Here is a 12,378-nt window from a genome sequence, read left to right on the forward strand (position 1 = left end):
TCCCCCAAAATGATCCCCAAATCCCCCCAAAATGGGCCCAAAATTCCACTAAAAATGAGCCCAACCCAACGAGCCCAAAATTCCCATAAAAATGAACCCCAAATGCCCCAAAAACGAGCCCAAAATCCCCCCAAAATAACCCTTCAAAATCAGCCCCAAATCCCCCCAAAAAATGGGCCCCAAATCCCTCAAAAACTACCCAATAATTCCCCCAAGATTAGCCCCAAAATCTCTCAAGATGAGCCCAAAATCCCCCCCAAAAATCCCAAAATCCCCCCAAAAATAATCCCCCAAATCCCCCCAAAAATAATCCCCCAAATCCCCCCAAAAATAATCCCCCAAATCCCCCCAAAAGTGAGCCCAAAATTACCCCAAATCCTCCAAAAATGAGCCCCAAATCCCCCAAAATGTTCCCCCACCCCAAAATTCAGGAGAGCTCCTCCAGCCCTGCTCTGCCTTTATTGGGGTCCCTGATTTTGGCTTTTTCTGGGTAGATTTTTGGCTATTTCTAGGTGGATTTTTGGCTATTTTGGGGTCACTCAGCAGATCCCTTGTGCCAGTTCTTGGAGGGCAGCACCAGGCAGGGCAGCATCCGCGAATCCCTGATTTTTGGGTATTTCTGGACGGATTTTGGGCAGGTTTTTGGCTATTTCTGGGTGGATTTCTAGGTGGATTTCTGGGTGGGTTTCTGGGTGGGTTTTTGGCTATTCCCGTGTGGATTTTTGGCATTTTTGGGGTCACTCAGCTGACCCCTTGTGCCTCCTCTTGGAGGGCGGCACCAGGCGCGGGGGCATCCGCGAATCCCTGATTTTTGGGTATTTCTGGACGGATTTTGGGCAGGTTTTTGGCTTTTTCTGGATGGATTTTTGGGTGGATTTCTGGGTGGATTTCTGGGTGGGTTTTTAGCTATTCCCGTGTGGATTTTTGGCTATTTTGGGGTCACTCAGCCGACCCCTTGTGCCTCCTCTTGGAGGGTGGCACCTGATTTTTGGGTATTTCTGGACGGATTTTGGGCAGGTTTTTGGCTATTTCTGGGTGGATTTCTGGGTGGATTTCTGGGTGGATTTCTGGGTGGGTTTTTGGGTGGATTTCTGGGTGGATTTCTGGGTGGATTTCTGGGTGGATTTCTGAGTGGATTTTTGGCTATTTCTGGGTGGATTTCTGAGTGGGTTTTTGGCTATTCCTGTGTGGATTTTTGGCATTTTGGGGTCACTCAGCCGACCCCTTGTGCCTCCTCTTGGAGGGCGGCACCAGGCAGGGCAACATCCGCGAATCCCTGATTTTTGGCTTTTTCTGGATAGATTTTTGGGTGGATTTCTGGGTGGATTTCTGGGTGGGTTTCTGGGTGGGTTTTTGGCTATTCCTGTGTGGATTTTTGGCATTTTTGGGGTCACTCAGCCGACCCCTTGTGCCTCCTCTTGAAGGGCAGCACCAGGCAGGGCAGCATCCGCAAATCCCTGATTTTTGGCTTTTCTGGACAGATTTTGGGCAGGTTTTTGGCTATTTCTGGGTGGATTTCTGGGTGGATTTCTGGGTGGATTTCTGAGTGGATTTTTGGCATTTTGGGGTCACTCAGCCGACCCCTTGTGCCTCCTCTTGGAGGGCGGCACGAGGCGCGGGGGCAGGTCGGCCGGCAGCCCCCGTCCCTCCAGCTTGGCCCCGATCAGGTGCCCGGCCAGCGCGAACTCCTCGTGGTCCAGCATGCCGTCCCTGTCCACGTCGCTGAGCTGCCAGATGCGGCCCAGCACCGAGCTGGGCAGGTTGCTGGCCACCATCCAGCCCTTGGCGCGCCGCCCGCTCAGCTTGCCCCCGCTGGGCGCCAGCCCGTAGAAGATCTCGTCGTACTTGGCCTTGTCCTTCATCACCACCCACTCCTCGTCGTCTTCATCGTCCTCCTCCTCCTCGTCGTCCTCGTCCCCGCGGCCGAAGGGCCCCAGGGCGCCGTCGAAGGCGCCGCCGCGCACGCCGGGCTGGGCGGGCGCTGCCCGGGCCAGCAGCGGGCTCAGCGCCGGCAGGTCCCGGCCCAGCAGCTCCTCCAGCCCCGCCAGCAGCCGCCGCTTCGGCCGCGGCAGCCGCCGCAGATCCCGGGACAGCAGCTGCTCCTGGCGGGGAACGCACGGCGGGACGGTGGGGAAAGGGATTGGGGTAAAAAACACCGTCAGAGGGGGAGAAAAGGGGTCAGAGAGGTGAAAAAACCCCAGGAGAGCCCATGAAAATCCATCACAGCGCTGAAAAACCCCGTCAGAGGGGAAGAAAAGGGGTCAAAGTGACCAAAAACCCCAGGAGATCCCATCAGATCCCATGAAAATCCATCACAGCACTGAAAAACCCCATCAGATGGGAAGAAAAGGCATCAAAGCGATGAAAAACCCCAGGAGATCCCATCAGATCCCCAAAATACCCATCAAAGCACCAAAAAACCCTGTCAGATGGGAAGAAAAGGGGTCAAAGTGACCAAAAACCCCAGGAGATCCCATCAGATCCCCCAGGACGGGGCTCACCTGGATTTGGGCACAGTCTGGGAAACCCCCAGAACCCCCCAGATCCCCTCCAATCCCCCAAATTCCCTTCAGATCCCCCCCAGAACCCCCCAGATCCCCTCCAATCCCCCAAATTCCCTTCAGATCCCCCCAGATCCCCTCAGATCCCCTCCAATGCCCCAAATTCCCCCCGGATCCCCCCGGATCCCCCCGGATCCCGTCGGGGCTCACCTGGATCTGGGCGCAGTCGGGCAGGTCTGCGTTTGGGATCTGCAGCTCGCTCTGGATCCGGGCCAGCAGCGCCGGCAGCCGCTGCTCCAAGCGCCTCCTGCGCCCGCCCGGCAGCGCCGGCAGCTCCTGCCGCAGCCGCCGCAGCACCAGCGCCTGCACCTGCACCGGGATCGGCCGGGATCGGCCGGGATCCACCGGGATCCGCCGGGATCCGCCGGGATCCACCGGGATCACCGGGATCCGCCGGGATCGGCCGGGATCCACCGGGATCCACCGGGATCCACCGAGCCTGGAGAACCCCCGGGTCCCACCCCACACCCCCCCAGAGGGATCCCGGAGGGTTCCAAGGGGTCTCCAGGAGATCAAACTGCCCCAGATCCCCCCAGATCCTCCTCAAACACCGGCAGATCTCCCCCAAACCTCCCCAGATCCCTCTCAAACACCCCCAGACACCCCCAGATCCCCTCAGACCCCTCTCAAACACCCCCAGACACCCCCAGACACCCCAAGAATCCCCCAAACCCCCCAGACCCCCTCACCTGCACAGCCCTGGCCCATTTCACCAGGTCGTTGACCTTGCGGGTGGCGGCGTTGGGTGATAGCGGATCCCCCCAAACCCCTCTCAAACACCCCCAAACCCCTCTCAAACACCCCCAAAACCCCTCTCAAACACCCCCAGACCCCCTGAGATGCCCCCAGACCCCCCAGACCCCCTCACCTGCACAGCCCTGGCGCGTTTCACCAGATCATTGACCTTGCGGGTGGCGGCGTTGGGCGACAGTGGATCACCCCAAACCCCCCAAAACCCCTCTCAAACACCCCCAGACACCCCAAAATCCCCCCAAACACCCCAGACCCCCTCACCTGCACAGCCCTGGTGCGTTTCACCAGGTCATTGACCTTGCGGGTGGCGGCGTTGGGCGACAGCGGATCCCCCCAAACCCCTCTCAAACCCCCCCAAACCCCCCAGACCCCCTCACCTGCACGGCCCTGGCCCGTTTCACCAGGTCGTTGACCTTGCGGGTGGCGGCGCGGCGCGGCAGCTCCTGGATCTCCTGGAACAGGTCCTGCTCCTCCAGCTCCAGCAGCCGCCGCAGCTCGTCCCGCCGCAGGGGCCGGTCCCAGAAGGAGCCCACGAAGACCCGCGGCACCTCGGGGGCGCCCAGGGCGCGGCCCAGGCCCCACAGCAGCGCCCCATAGACGCGCAGCAGCTGCTGCGGCCCCACGGCGTCGGCCTTGTTGAGCACCACGCGCAGCTTCTCCTCGTGGCCCCGCAGCGCCGCCAGCGCCGCCGCCAGCTCCTCCGACACGTCCAGGCGGTGCGCGTCGAACAGCAGCACCACCAGCGCCGCGCGCTCCGCGAACCAGCGCAGCACCCCCGGGAAGTCGTAGCCTGGAGGGAAATACGGGGTTGGAGCCCAAAATCCCAATGGAAATCCTAAATTCTGTCATAATCCCAAAATAATCCAACCCAAGAACCAGCGCAGCACCCCCGGGAAGTCATAGCCTGGAGGGAAATGGGGGATTGGAGCCCAAAATCCCAATGGAAACCCCAAATCCAACCCTAATTCTGAAATAATTCATTGTAGGAACCAGCGCAGCACCCCCGGGAAGTCGTAACCTGGAGGGAAATATGGGGTTGGAGCCCAAAATCCCAATGGAAATCCTAAATCCAACCCTAATTCTGAAATAATTCCAAAATCCCAATGGAAATCCTAAATTCTGCCCTGATCCCAAATCCATGTGCTCCGCGAACCAGCGCAGCGCCCCCGGGAAGTCGTAGCCTAAAAAAATACAGGGTTCGATCCCAAAATCCTAATGGAAATCCTAAATTCTGCCCTGATCCCAAATCCACGCGCTCCGCGAACCAGCGCAGCACCCCCGGGAAGTCGTAGCCTAAAAAATACGGGGTTGGAGCCCAAAATCCTGATGGAAATCCTAAATTCTGTCATAATCCAACCCAAGAACCAGCGCAGCACCCCCGGGAAGTCGTAGCCTAAAAAAACACTGGGTTTGAGCCCAAAATCCCAATGGAAATCCTAAATCCAACCCTAATTCCGAAATAATTCCAAAATCCCAATGGGAACCCCAAATCCAACCCTAATTCTGAAATAATTCATTGTAGGAACCAGCGCAGAACCCCCGGGAAGTCGTAGCCTAAAAAAACACTGGGTTTGAGCCCAAAATCCCAATGGTAATCCTAAAACCAACCCTAATTCTGAAATAATTCCAAAATCCCAATGGAAATCCTAAAAGCAACCCTAATTCTGAAATAATTCCAAAATCCCAATGAAAATCCTAAATTCTGTCATAATCCCAAAATAACCCAATCCAAGAACCAGCGCGGCACCCCCGGGAAGTCACAGCCTGGAGAAAAATGGGGAGTTTTTCCCTTTTCCCCCTTTTTTCCTTTTTTTCCCATTTCCCCAATTCCCAAAACCCCTTTTCCCACTTTTTTCCCGTTTTTCCCCCCCTTTTTCCCTTTTCTCCCCATTCCCTCCCTGATCCAAAATCCCCCTTTTTTCCCTTTTTGCCCCTTTTTTCCCTTTTTTCCCCTTTTTCCTCCCCTATTCCCAAATCCCCCTTTTTCCCTTTCCCCTCTTTTTGCCTTTTTCCCCTTTTTCCCATTTCCTCCATTCCCAAATCCCACTTTTCCCCTTTTTCCCCTTTTTTCCCATCCCCAAACCCCCTTTTTTTCCCTTTCCTCCCTCCCCCCCCATTTTTTCCCCATTTCCCCCATTTCCAAACCCCATTTTCCCCCATTTTCCCCCTTTTTCTCCATTCTCCAAACCCTTTCTCCCCTTTTTTCCCCTTTTTTTTTCCCATTTCCACCCTCCCAAACCCCCTTTTTTCCCCCTTTTTCCCCCCTTTTTTCCCAATTTTCCCTTTTTCCCCCATTCCCAACCCCCTCTTGCCCCTCCCCCTCCCTTGGCAGCGGCCGCGGATTTTGGGGTGGGGGAGGAAGTGGGGGAGGGGCCGGGGGGGTCCCGGGGGGGTTCGGCCCCGCCTGGAAAATTGGCCAAATTCCCGGGAATTCGGGACGGCCCCGCCCCCCCCGCCCTTGGCGCCCGAATTTGGGCAAAGTTCCCAAAATTCCCCAAAAAAACTCCTTAAAATCCGTCCCGAGCACCCCAAAATATAAAAAAAACTCCTTAAAATCCGTCCCGAGCGCCCCAAAATTCCCAAAAAGCGCCTCAAAATCCGTCCCGAGCGCCCCAAAATATCAAAAAACCTCCTTAAAATCCGTCCCGAGGACCCCCAAATACCCAAAATTCCCCCAAACCGCCTCAAAATCCATCCCGAGCACCCCAAAATCACCCCTAAAACATCCAAAATACCCCAAATCCCCCAAAATCGCTTCAAAATCCGTCCTGAATGCCCCAAAATACCCCCAAATTCCCACGCGTTTTTTTTTTTTTTTTTTTTTTGGCTTTTCCCTAATTTTGGGGACCCCTCCCCCAATTTTGGGGGCCACGCCCCCTTTTATGCAAATTTCAGATTCCCCTCCCGGATTTTGGCTTCCCACGCCGTTTTTTTGGTTTTTTCCCGGATTTTTTCGCCTCCCCCCAAATTCCGGGGACCCCTCCCCAATTTTGGGACCCCTCCCCAAATTCAGGGACCCCTCCCCAAATTCCCGGGGCCCCTTTCACCCCAAATTCCGGGTCTCCCTCCAGCACTTCGGGTTCCCACGAGGATTTTTTTTGGTTTTTCCCGGATTTTTTCGACCCCTCCGCAATTCCGGGGACCCCTCCCCAATTTTGGGACCCCTCCCCAAATTCGGGGACCCCTCCCCAAATTGGGGACCCCCTCACCCCGGCCGATGCTGTTCTTGGTGCCCGCCAGGATCCCGGGGGTGTCGATCAGGGTGATGCTCTCCAGGACCGGATTGTTCAGCGTGGCACAAACGAACCTGGGGGCCCCAAAAAAACCCAAAATGACCCCAAAATAACAAAAAAAACCCAAATTAAATAATAATTAACAAAAAACCCGCCCCAAAAGCTTCCCCGCCCCGCCCGGCAGCGGAATTCCAGAGGGATGGCTCATCCCGGGAGGGGGAAGGAATGGGGGGAAAGGGGAAAAAAGGGGAAAAAAGGGGGAAAATGAGGAAAAAATGAGAAGAAAATGAGAAAAAAAAAGGGAGGAAAAGGGAAAAAGGAGAAAAAAGGAGGAAAAACCTGGAAAATAAGGAAAATAAAATGAGAAAAAAAGGGGGAAAGGGGAAGAAAGGGAAAAAAGCAGAAAAAAACTGGGGAAATATGAGAAAAAATCGAGGGAAAGGGCGAAAAAGGGGGGAAATGGGCAAAAATGAAGAAAATAGGTAAAAAATGGGGGGAAATGGGGAAAAGGGGGAAAAGGAGAGTTTGGAGGGAAATTTGGGATTGCTGGAGGTGGGATCCCATTTTTGGGGGGGTTTTGGGATGCTGGGGGTGGGAAATGGAGGAAAATGGGGGAAAATTGGGGGAAATTGGAGGAAAACAGAAATTTGGGGGAAACAGAAAATTGGAGAAATTGGGGAAAACAGAGAAATATGGGGGGAATTAGGGGAAAACAGAGAAAATTGGGGAAAACGGAGAAATATGGGGGGAATTGGGGGAAAATGAGGCGGAAATGTGGGAAAAGGGGAAATTGGGAAAAGTCAGCGAGGTGGGCGGGATCTGGGGATCCCCATCCGAGATCCCGGCACCGATCCCGGTGGATCCCAGCGCGGATCCCAGCACTGAGCCCATCCCGGATCCCATCTTGGATCCCAGCACGGATCTCGGGGCGGATCCCAACACCGATCCCATTGGATCCCATTGGATCCCATCACAGATCCCATCATGGATCCCATCGGATCCCACCCATCCCCACTCACCGGTTGAGGAAGGCGCCCCCGAACACCTCCAGCCAGAGCAGCCACCGCGGATCCACCACGGCACTGATGGATCCCACCACCGATCCCACCCCAGATCCCATCACTGATCCTGGTGAATCCCACCCCAGATCCAATCACAGATCCCATCCAATCCCATTGGATCCCATCACAGATCCCAGTGGATCCCACCCACTCACCGGTTGAGGAAGGCACCTCCAAACGCCTCCAGCTGCCGGAATGGCCACCACGGATCCACCACGGCACCGATGGATCCCACCACTGATCCCATCGCTGATCCCACCCCAGATCCCACCACTGATCCTACCCCAAATCCCATTGCTGATCCCAGTGAATCCCAGTGGATCCCACCGACTCACCGGTTGAGGAAGGCTCCCCCGAACGCCTCCAGCTGCCGGAAGGGCCAGCGCGGATCCACCACGGCACCGATGGATCCCACCACTGATCCCACCCCAAATCCCATTGCTGATCCTGGTGAATCCCACCCCAGATCCCATCACTGATCCCAGCGGGTCCCATCACAGATCCCAATGGATCCCACGGACTCACCGGTTGAGGAAGGCTCCTCCAAACGCCTCCAGCTGCCGGAAGGGCCAGCGCGGATCCACCACGGCGGCGTTTCCCGGCACCAGCGCGGGCTCGGGGCCGTGCGTGACGGCCACGAAGGCCTCGGCGCCGGGTTCGGGCCCCGGCGCGGGTCCCGGCGGCGCCTCCTCCAGCAGGTACCGCAGCATGGAGCTCTTGCCGGCGCCGCTGGGGCCCAGCAGCAGCACCGAGGGCCGCGCCTGGAAGTCGGCGTCGAGCAGCGGCGGCCGGCGCAGCCCCGCGCGCCCGCACAGCTCCTCGGCCGGCAGCAGCTTCTGCCGGTACAGCGCCGCCAGCGCCGCCGACACCGGGCACGGCTCCGGTACCGGCCCCGGGCACCGCGAGGCCGGAGAGGCCGCCGGGCGCTGCCGCCGCAGCCAGCTCAGCATGGCGCTGCTGGGGGGGGGGTTTGGGGGTTTGGGGGGTCCCGGGGGGTTAAGAGGGAGTTTTGGGGAGTTTTTGGGGTTTTTTTGGGGATATCAGGTGGTTCTAGGGGGGTTTTTGAGGAGTTTTTGGGTTTTTTTGGGGGATGTCAGGTGGTTCTAGGGGGGTTTTTGGGGCGTTTTGGGGAGGCTTTTGGGGAGGTTTTGGGGGGTTTTGGGGGGTTTTGGGGGGTCCCAGGGGGTTAAGAGGGAGTTTTGGGGAGTTTTTGGGGTTTTTTTGGGGATGTCAGGTGGTTCTAGGGGGGGGGTTTTCAGGAGGTTTTGGGGAGACTTTTGGGGAGGCTTTTGGGGAGGTTTTGGGGGGTTTTGGCGTTTTGGGGAGGTTTGGGGGGTTTTGGGGGGTTTTTGAGGGAGTTTTGGGGGGTTTAGGGAGGTTTAGGGGGGTCCCAGGGGGTTAAGAGGGAGTTTTGGGGAGTTTTTGGGGTTTTTTTGGGGATGTCAGGTGGTTCTAGGGGGGTTTTTCAGGAGGTTTTGGGGAGGCTTTTGGGGAGGTTTTGGGGGAGGTTTTGGGGGGTTTTGGCGTTTTGGGGGGTTTTGGGAGGTTTTAGGAGATTTTAGGGGATTTTGGGGGGTTTTGGGGGGGTCCCAGGGGGTTAAGAGGGAGTTTTGGGGAGTTTTTGGGGTTTTTTTGGGGATATCAGGTGGTTCTAGGGGGGTTTTTGGGAGGCTTTTGGGGAGGCTTTTGAGGAGGTTTTGGGGAGTTTTGGGGGGTTTTGGCGTTTTGGGGAGGTTTTGGGGGTTTTTTGGGGATACCAGGTGGTTCTAGGAGGGTTTTGGGGGGTTTTGGGGAGGTTTTGGGGGAGGTTTTGGGGGGTTTTGGCGTTTTGGGGGGTTTAGGGAGGTTTTAGGAGATTTTAGGGGATTTTGGGGGGTTTTGGGGGGTCCCAGGGGGTTAAGAGGGAGTTTTGGGGGGGTTTAGGGAGGTTTTAGGGAGGTTTTGGGGGTTTTTTTTGGGGATACCAGGTGGTTCTAGGGGGGTTTTGGGGAGGGGTTGGGGAGGTTTTTTGGGGGAGTTTTGGGGGGATTGAGGAGATTTTGGAGAATCCCGGGGGGGTTTAGCGGGGTTTTGATGAGTTTTGGTGGGTTTTAGGAGATTTTAGGGGATTTTTCAGGTTTTTGGGGGGGTTTGGGGGGTTTGAAGTGGTTTTAGGAGATTTTAGGGGGTTTTAGGGGGTTTGGGGGGTTTTTGGGAGATCACAGGGGGGTTTAGGGGGAGTTTGGGGTTTTTAGGGCAGCTTTAGGGGGGTTTTAGGGGAGTTTCAGGGGGGGTTTAGGGGGTTTTGGGGGATACTAAGGGAAAAAGGTGGGAAAATGGGGAATAAAGGGGGAAAATTTGGAAAAGGGTGGGAAAAAATGGGCAAAACCCGAAAAAATGGGAAAAGAGGGGGGGGGGCTCAGCTGCAGGGGGGAGCCATGGGGGGGGGAGGGGTGGGGTAGGAAAATTGAGCAGAAAAAGCAAATTTGGGGGATTTACCCCAAAAAATCCCACTGGGAAGGGAGAATGATGAGGGGAGGGGTCCCAAAATCACAGTGAGGAACGGAGATTTTGGGATCTTGGCTGGAAAATTGAGGGGAAAATGAAGATTTTAAGGGGTTTTGCCTCCAAAATGAGGGAAAAAAAAAAAGTTTTAAGGAGTTTTGGCCTTAAAAGGAAGGAAAAAACGGAGCTGGAGGAATTTTTTCCATCCAGCCGAGCCAGGAGCGGAGGTTTGGGATGAGCTCAGGGGAAACGTCGCCGCGAGTTTTGTTCCTGTCAAAACAAGCGGAGAAATGAAAATTTCGGGATTTCCCCACCAAAACCAGCGGAAAAAAGAGAATTTTTTGGGATTTTTCCTGTCAAAACAAGCGGAGAAATGAAAATTTCGGGATTTCCCCACCAAAACCAGCGGAAAAAAGAGAATTTTTGGGGATCTTTCCTGTCAAAACAAGGAGGAAAAAAAACTTCCAGGTTTGTTTTTTTTCCCCCACAAAACCCAGCAGGGAAATGAATTTTGGGGATTTTTCCTGCGAATCCGAACAGGAAAAGGGAATTTGGGGGATTTTTCCCAGGAAAACAAAAATCCCAAACTCCCAAAGAGGCGGAACCCCCAAAATTCCCGGGATTTCCTCGCTCCCGATCCCACAAAAATCCCTTTGCCCGGGGGGGTTTCGCCCATTTTCAGCCCCAAAATTCCCATTTTTCTGCCCCAAATTCCCATTTTCCACCCCAAAATCCCATTTTCTCCCCCAAATTCCCATTTTCCGCCCCAAATTCCCATTTTCTGCCCCAAATTTCCCATTTTTCTGCCCCAAATTCCCGGTTTCCCCCCGGGCGCGGCCGGGGTGGGGCCGGCGCCGCTCCCGGACTTTCTTTTCCCGGAGTTTTTTTTTTTCCCGGAGTTTTTCTTTTCCCCTGATTTTTTTTCCCCGGATTTTCTTTCCCGAAGTTTCTTTTCCAGGAGTTTTCCCCCCCTTTTTTTTTTTCCCCGGAGTTTTTTTCCCCCCGGGATTCTTCCCCCGATTGTTTTCCCGGGTTTTCTTTCCCGGATTTTTTTTTCCTGATTTTTTCCCCTGATTTTTTTTCCCCTGATTTTTTTTCCTGGATTTTTTCTCGGATTTTTTTTCCCGTTTTTTTTTTCCCGTTGTTTTTTTTACCTTTTTTTTTTTTTGTTGTTGTTGTTTTCTTTTTTTTTTTTCCCGAATTTTTTCCCCGGATTTTTATTCCCGTTTTTTTCCCGGTTTTTGTTTTCCCGAATTTCGGTTCCCGACCTTTCCGCGGCGCTCCGGGGCCTCTCCCGCTCCTTTTTCCCGGGATTTCGCCCCAAAACCGCGGCCGCGGGTGCGGCTCTGAGCGGGGCCGCGGCGGCCGCGCCTCTAAACCCGCTCATTTGCATAAATCTCCATAAATTTGCATCGAACGGGCAGCGCCGCCGTAAAAGCGCAACGGGGAATTAATGAGGTCATGAACGGGGCGGGGAGAAGTTAATAAAGTAATTAATTAATTAATTAATGAGTGACGGGGGGGCCCCGGGGGGGGGAGCGAGGGACGAGCCCGGAGGGGCCCAAAAAATTCCAAAATTTTCCAAAAAATTCCAGAGGGTCCCAAAAAATTCCAGAGGGTCCCAAAGGATTCCAGAGATCCCAAAGAATCCCAAAATCACAAATCCCAAACCTCAAACCTCAAATGCCAAAATCCCAAACCCCAAAAACCACAAAAATCCCCAAACCCCAAAAATGCCAAACCCCCAAATCCCCAAAATTCCCAAAAATCCCAAAAACCCCCAAAAATCACCCAAACCCCAAAACCTCCAAATCCCCAAACCCCCAAAATCCCCAAAATGCCAAACCCCAAATCCCAAAAACCCCAAAATCCCAAAATCCCCCAAAAATCCCAAATCCCAAAACCCAAAACCCCAAAATTCCAAAATCCCAAAATCCTCAAAAACCCCAAAAACCCCCAAAGCCCAAAGCCCAAAGCCCCGCGCCCCAATTAGCGCAGCGCGTTAATTAAAAGGATTTTAATTTACAGCAGAAATAGGAAAGTTCCAGAATTCCGTACAAAACGCGCTATGGACAATAAATACAGTACAAAACCCACCGGGAATTCCGGGAATTTTGGGAATTCTCCTCTCAGAAATCTGGGGATTTTGGGGAATTTGGGAATTCTCCTCTCAGAAATTTGGGATTTTTGGGAATTCTCCACTCAGAAATTTGGGAATTTTGGGGATTCTCCTCTCGGAAATCTGGGATACGGGAGTTCTCCTCTTGGAAATTTGGGAATTTTGGG

At 54.5% G+C, this 12,378-nt stretch overlaps 1 protein-coding gene and 1 long non-coding RNA gene across 6 annotated transcripts; one reads left to right on the forward strand and one right to left on the reverse strand.

The window, feature by feature from the left end:
* Window positions 1-440: 440 nt before the first annotated feature.
* Window positions 441-8,698, reverse strand: EHD2 (EH domain containing 2). 5 transcript variants are annotated; one of them, XR_012052505.1, is made up of 8 exons: window positions 8,134-8,698; window positions 6,524-6,621; window positions 3,728-4,104; window positions 3,430-3,465; window positions 2,712-2,870; window positions 1,591-2,102; window positions 1,339-1,412; window positions 441-1,052 (listed from the first exon to the last, which is right to left on the reverse strand). XR_012052505.1 is itself a non-coding variant. In XM_072920906.1 (6 exons), the coding sequence occupies exons 1-6, from the start codon at window positions 8,556-8,558 to the stop codon at window positions 1,391-1,393; spliced, it is 1,629 nt and encodes a 542-aa protein (XP_072777007.1). In that variant the 5' UTR covers window positions 8,559-8,697; the 3' UTR covers window positions 1,315-1,390. The 5 variants fall into 5 exon arrangements, 2 of the variants coding, with proteins under 2 accessions (XP_072777007.1, XP_041568501.2); XR_012052506.1 differs by lacking the exon at window positions 3,430-3,465 and having other exon boundaries at window positions 441-1,040; window positions 3,692-4,104; window positions 8,134-8,697; XR_012052504.1 differs by lacking the exon at window positions 3,430-3,465 and having other exon boundaries at window positions 3,692-4,104; window positions 8,134-8,697.
* On the forward strand, window positions 827-2,292 carry LOC140681318 (uncharacterized). Its single transcript, XR_012052507.1, has 3 exons — window positions 827-898; window positions 1,018-1,075; window positions 1,493-2,292. It is a non-coding gene; the product is annotated as an uncharacterized lncRNA (long non-coding RNA).
* Window positions 8,699-12,378: the final 3,680 nt, after the last annotated feature.

Source organism: Taeniopygia guttata, chromosome 34 (assembly GCF_048771995.1).
Source record: "Taeniopygia guttata chromosome 34, bTaeGut7.mat, whole genome shotgun sequence".
NCBI lineage: Eukaryota > Metazoa > Chordata > Aves > Passeriformes > Estrildidae > Taeniopygia > Taeniopygia guttata.

Excerpts from the sequence above, each read along its gene's own strand:
- EHD2 (XM_072920906.1), bottom strand. The coding sequence starts at position 8,558 with ATGCTGAGCTGGCTGCGGCGGCAGCGCCCGGCGGCCTCTCCGGCCTCG. Across the intron at positions 6,622-8,133 it reads GGAGGAGCCTTCCTCAACCG|GTTCGTTTGTGCCACGCTGA; the intron begins GTGAGTCCGTGG and ends TGGGGCCCCCAG. Across the intron at positions 1,413-1,590 it reads GTGCCGCCCTCCAAGAGGAG|GCACAAGGGGTCGGCTGAGT; the intron begins GCACAAGGGGTC and ends CTTCAAGAGGAG.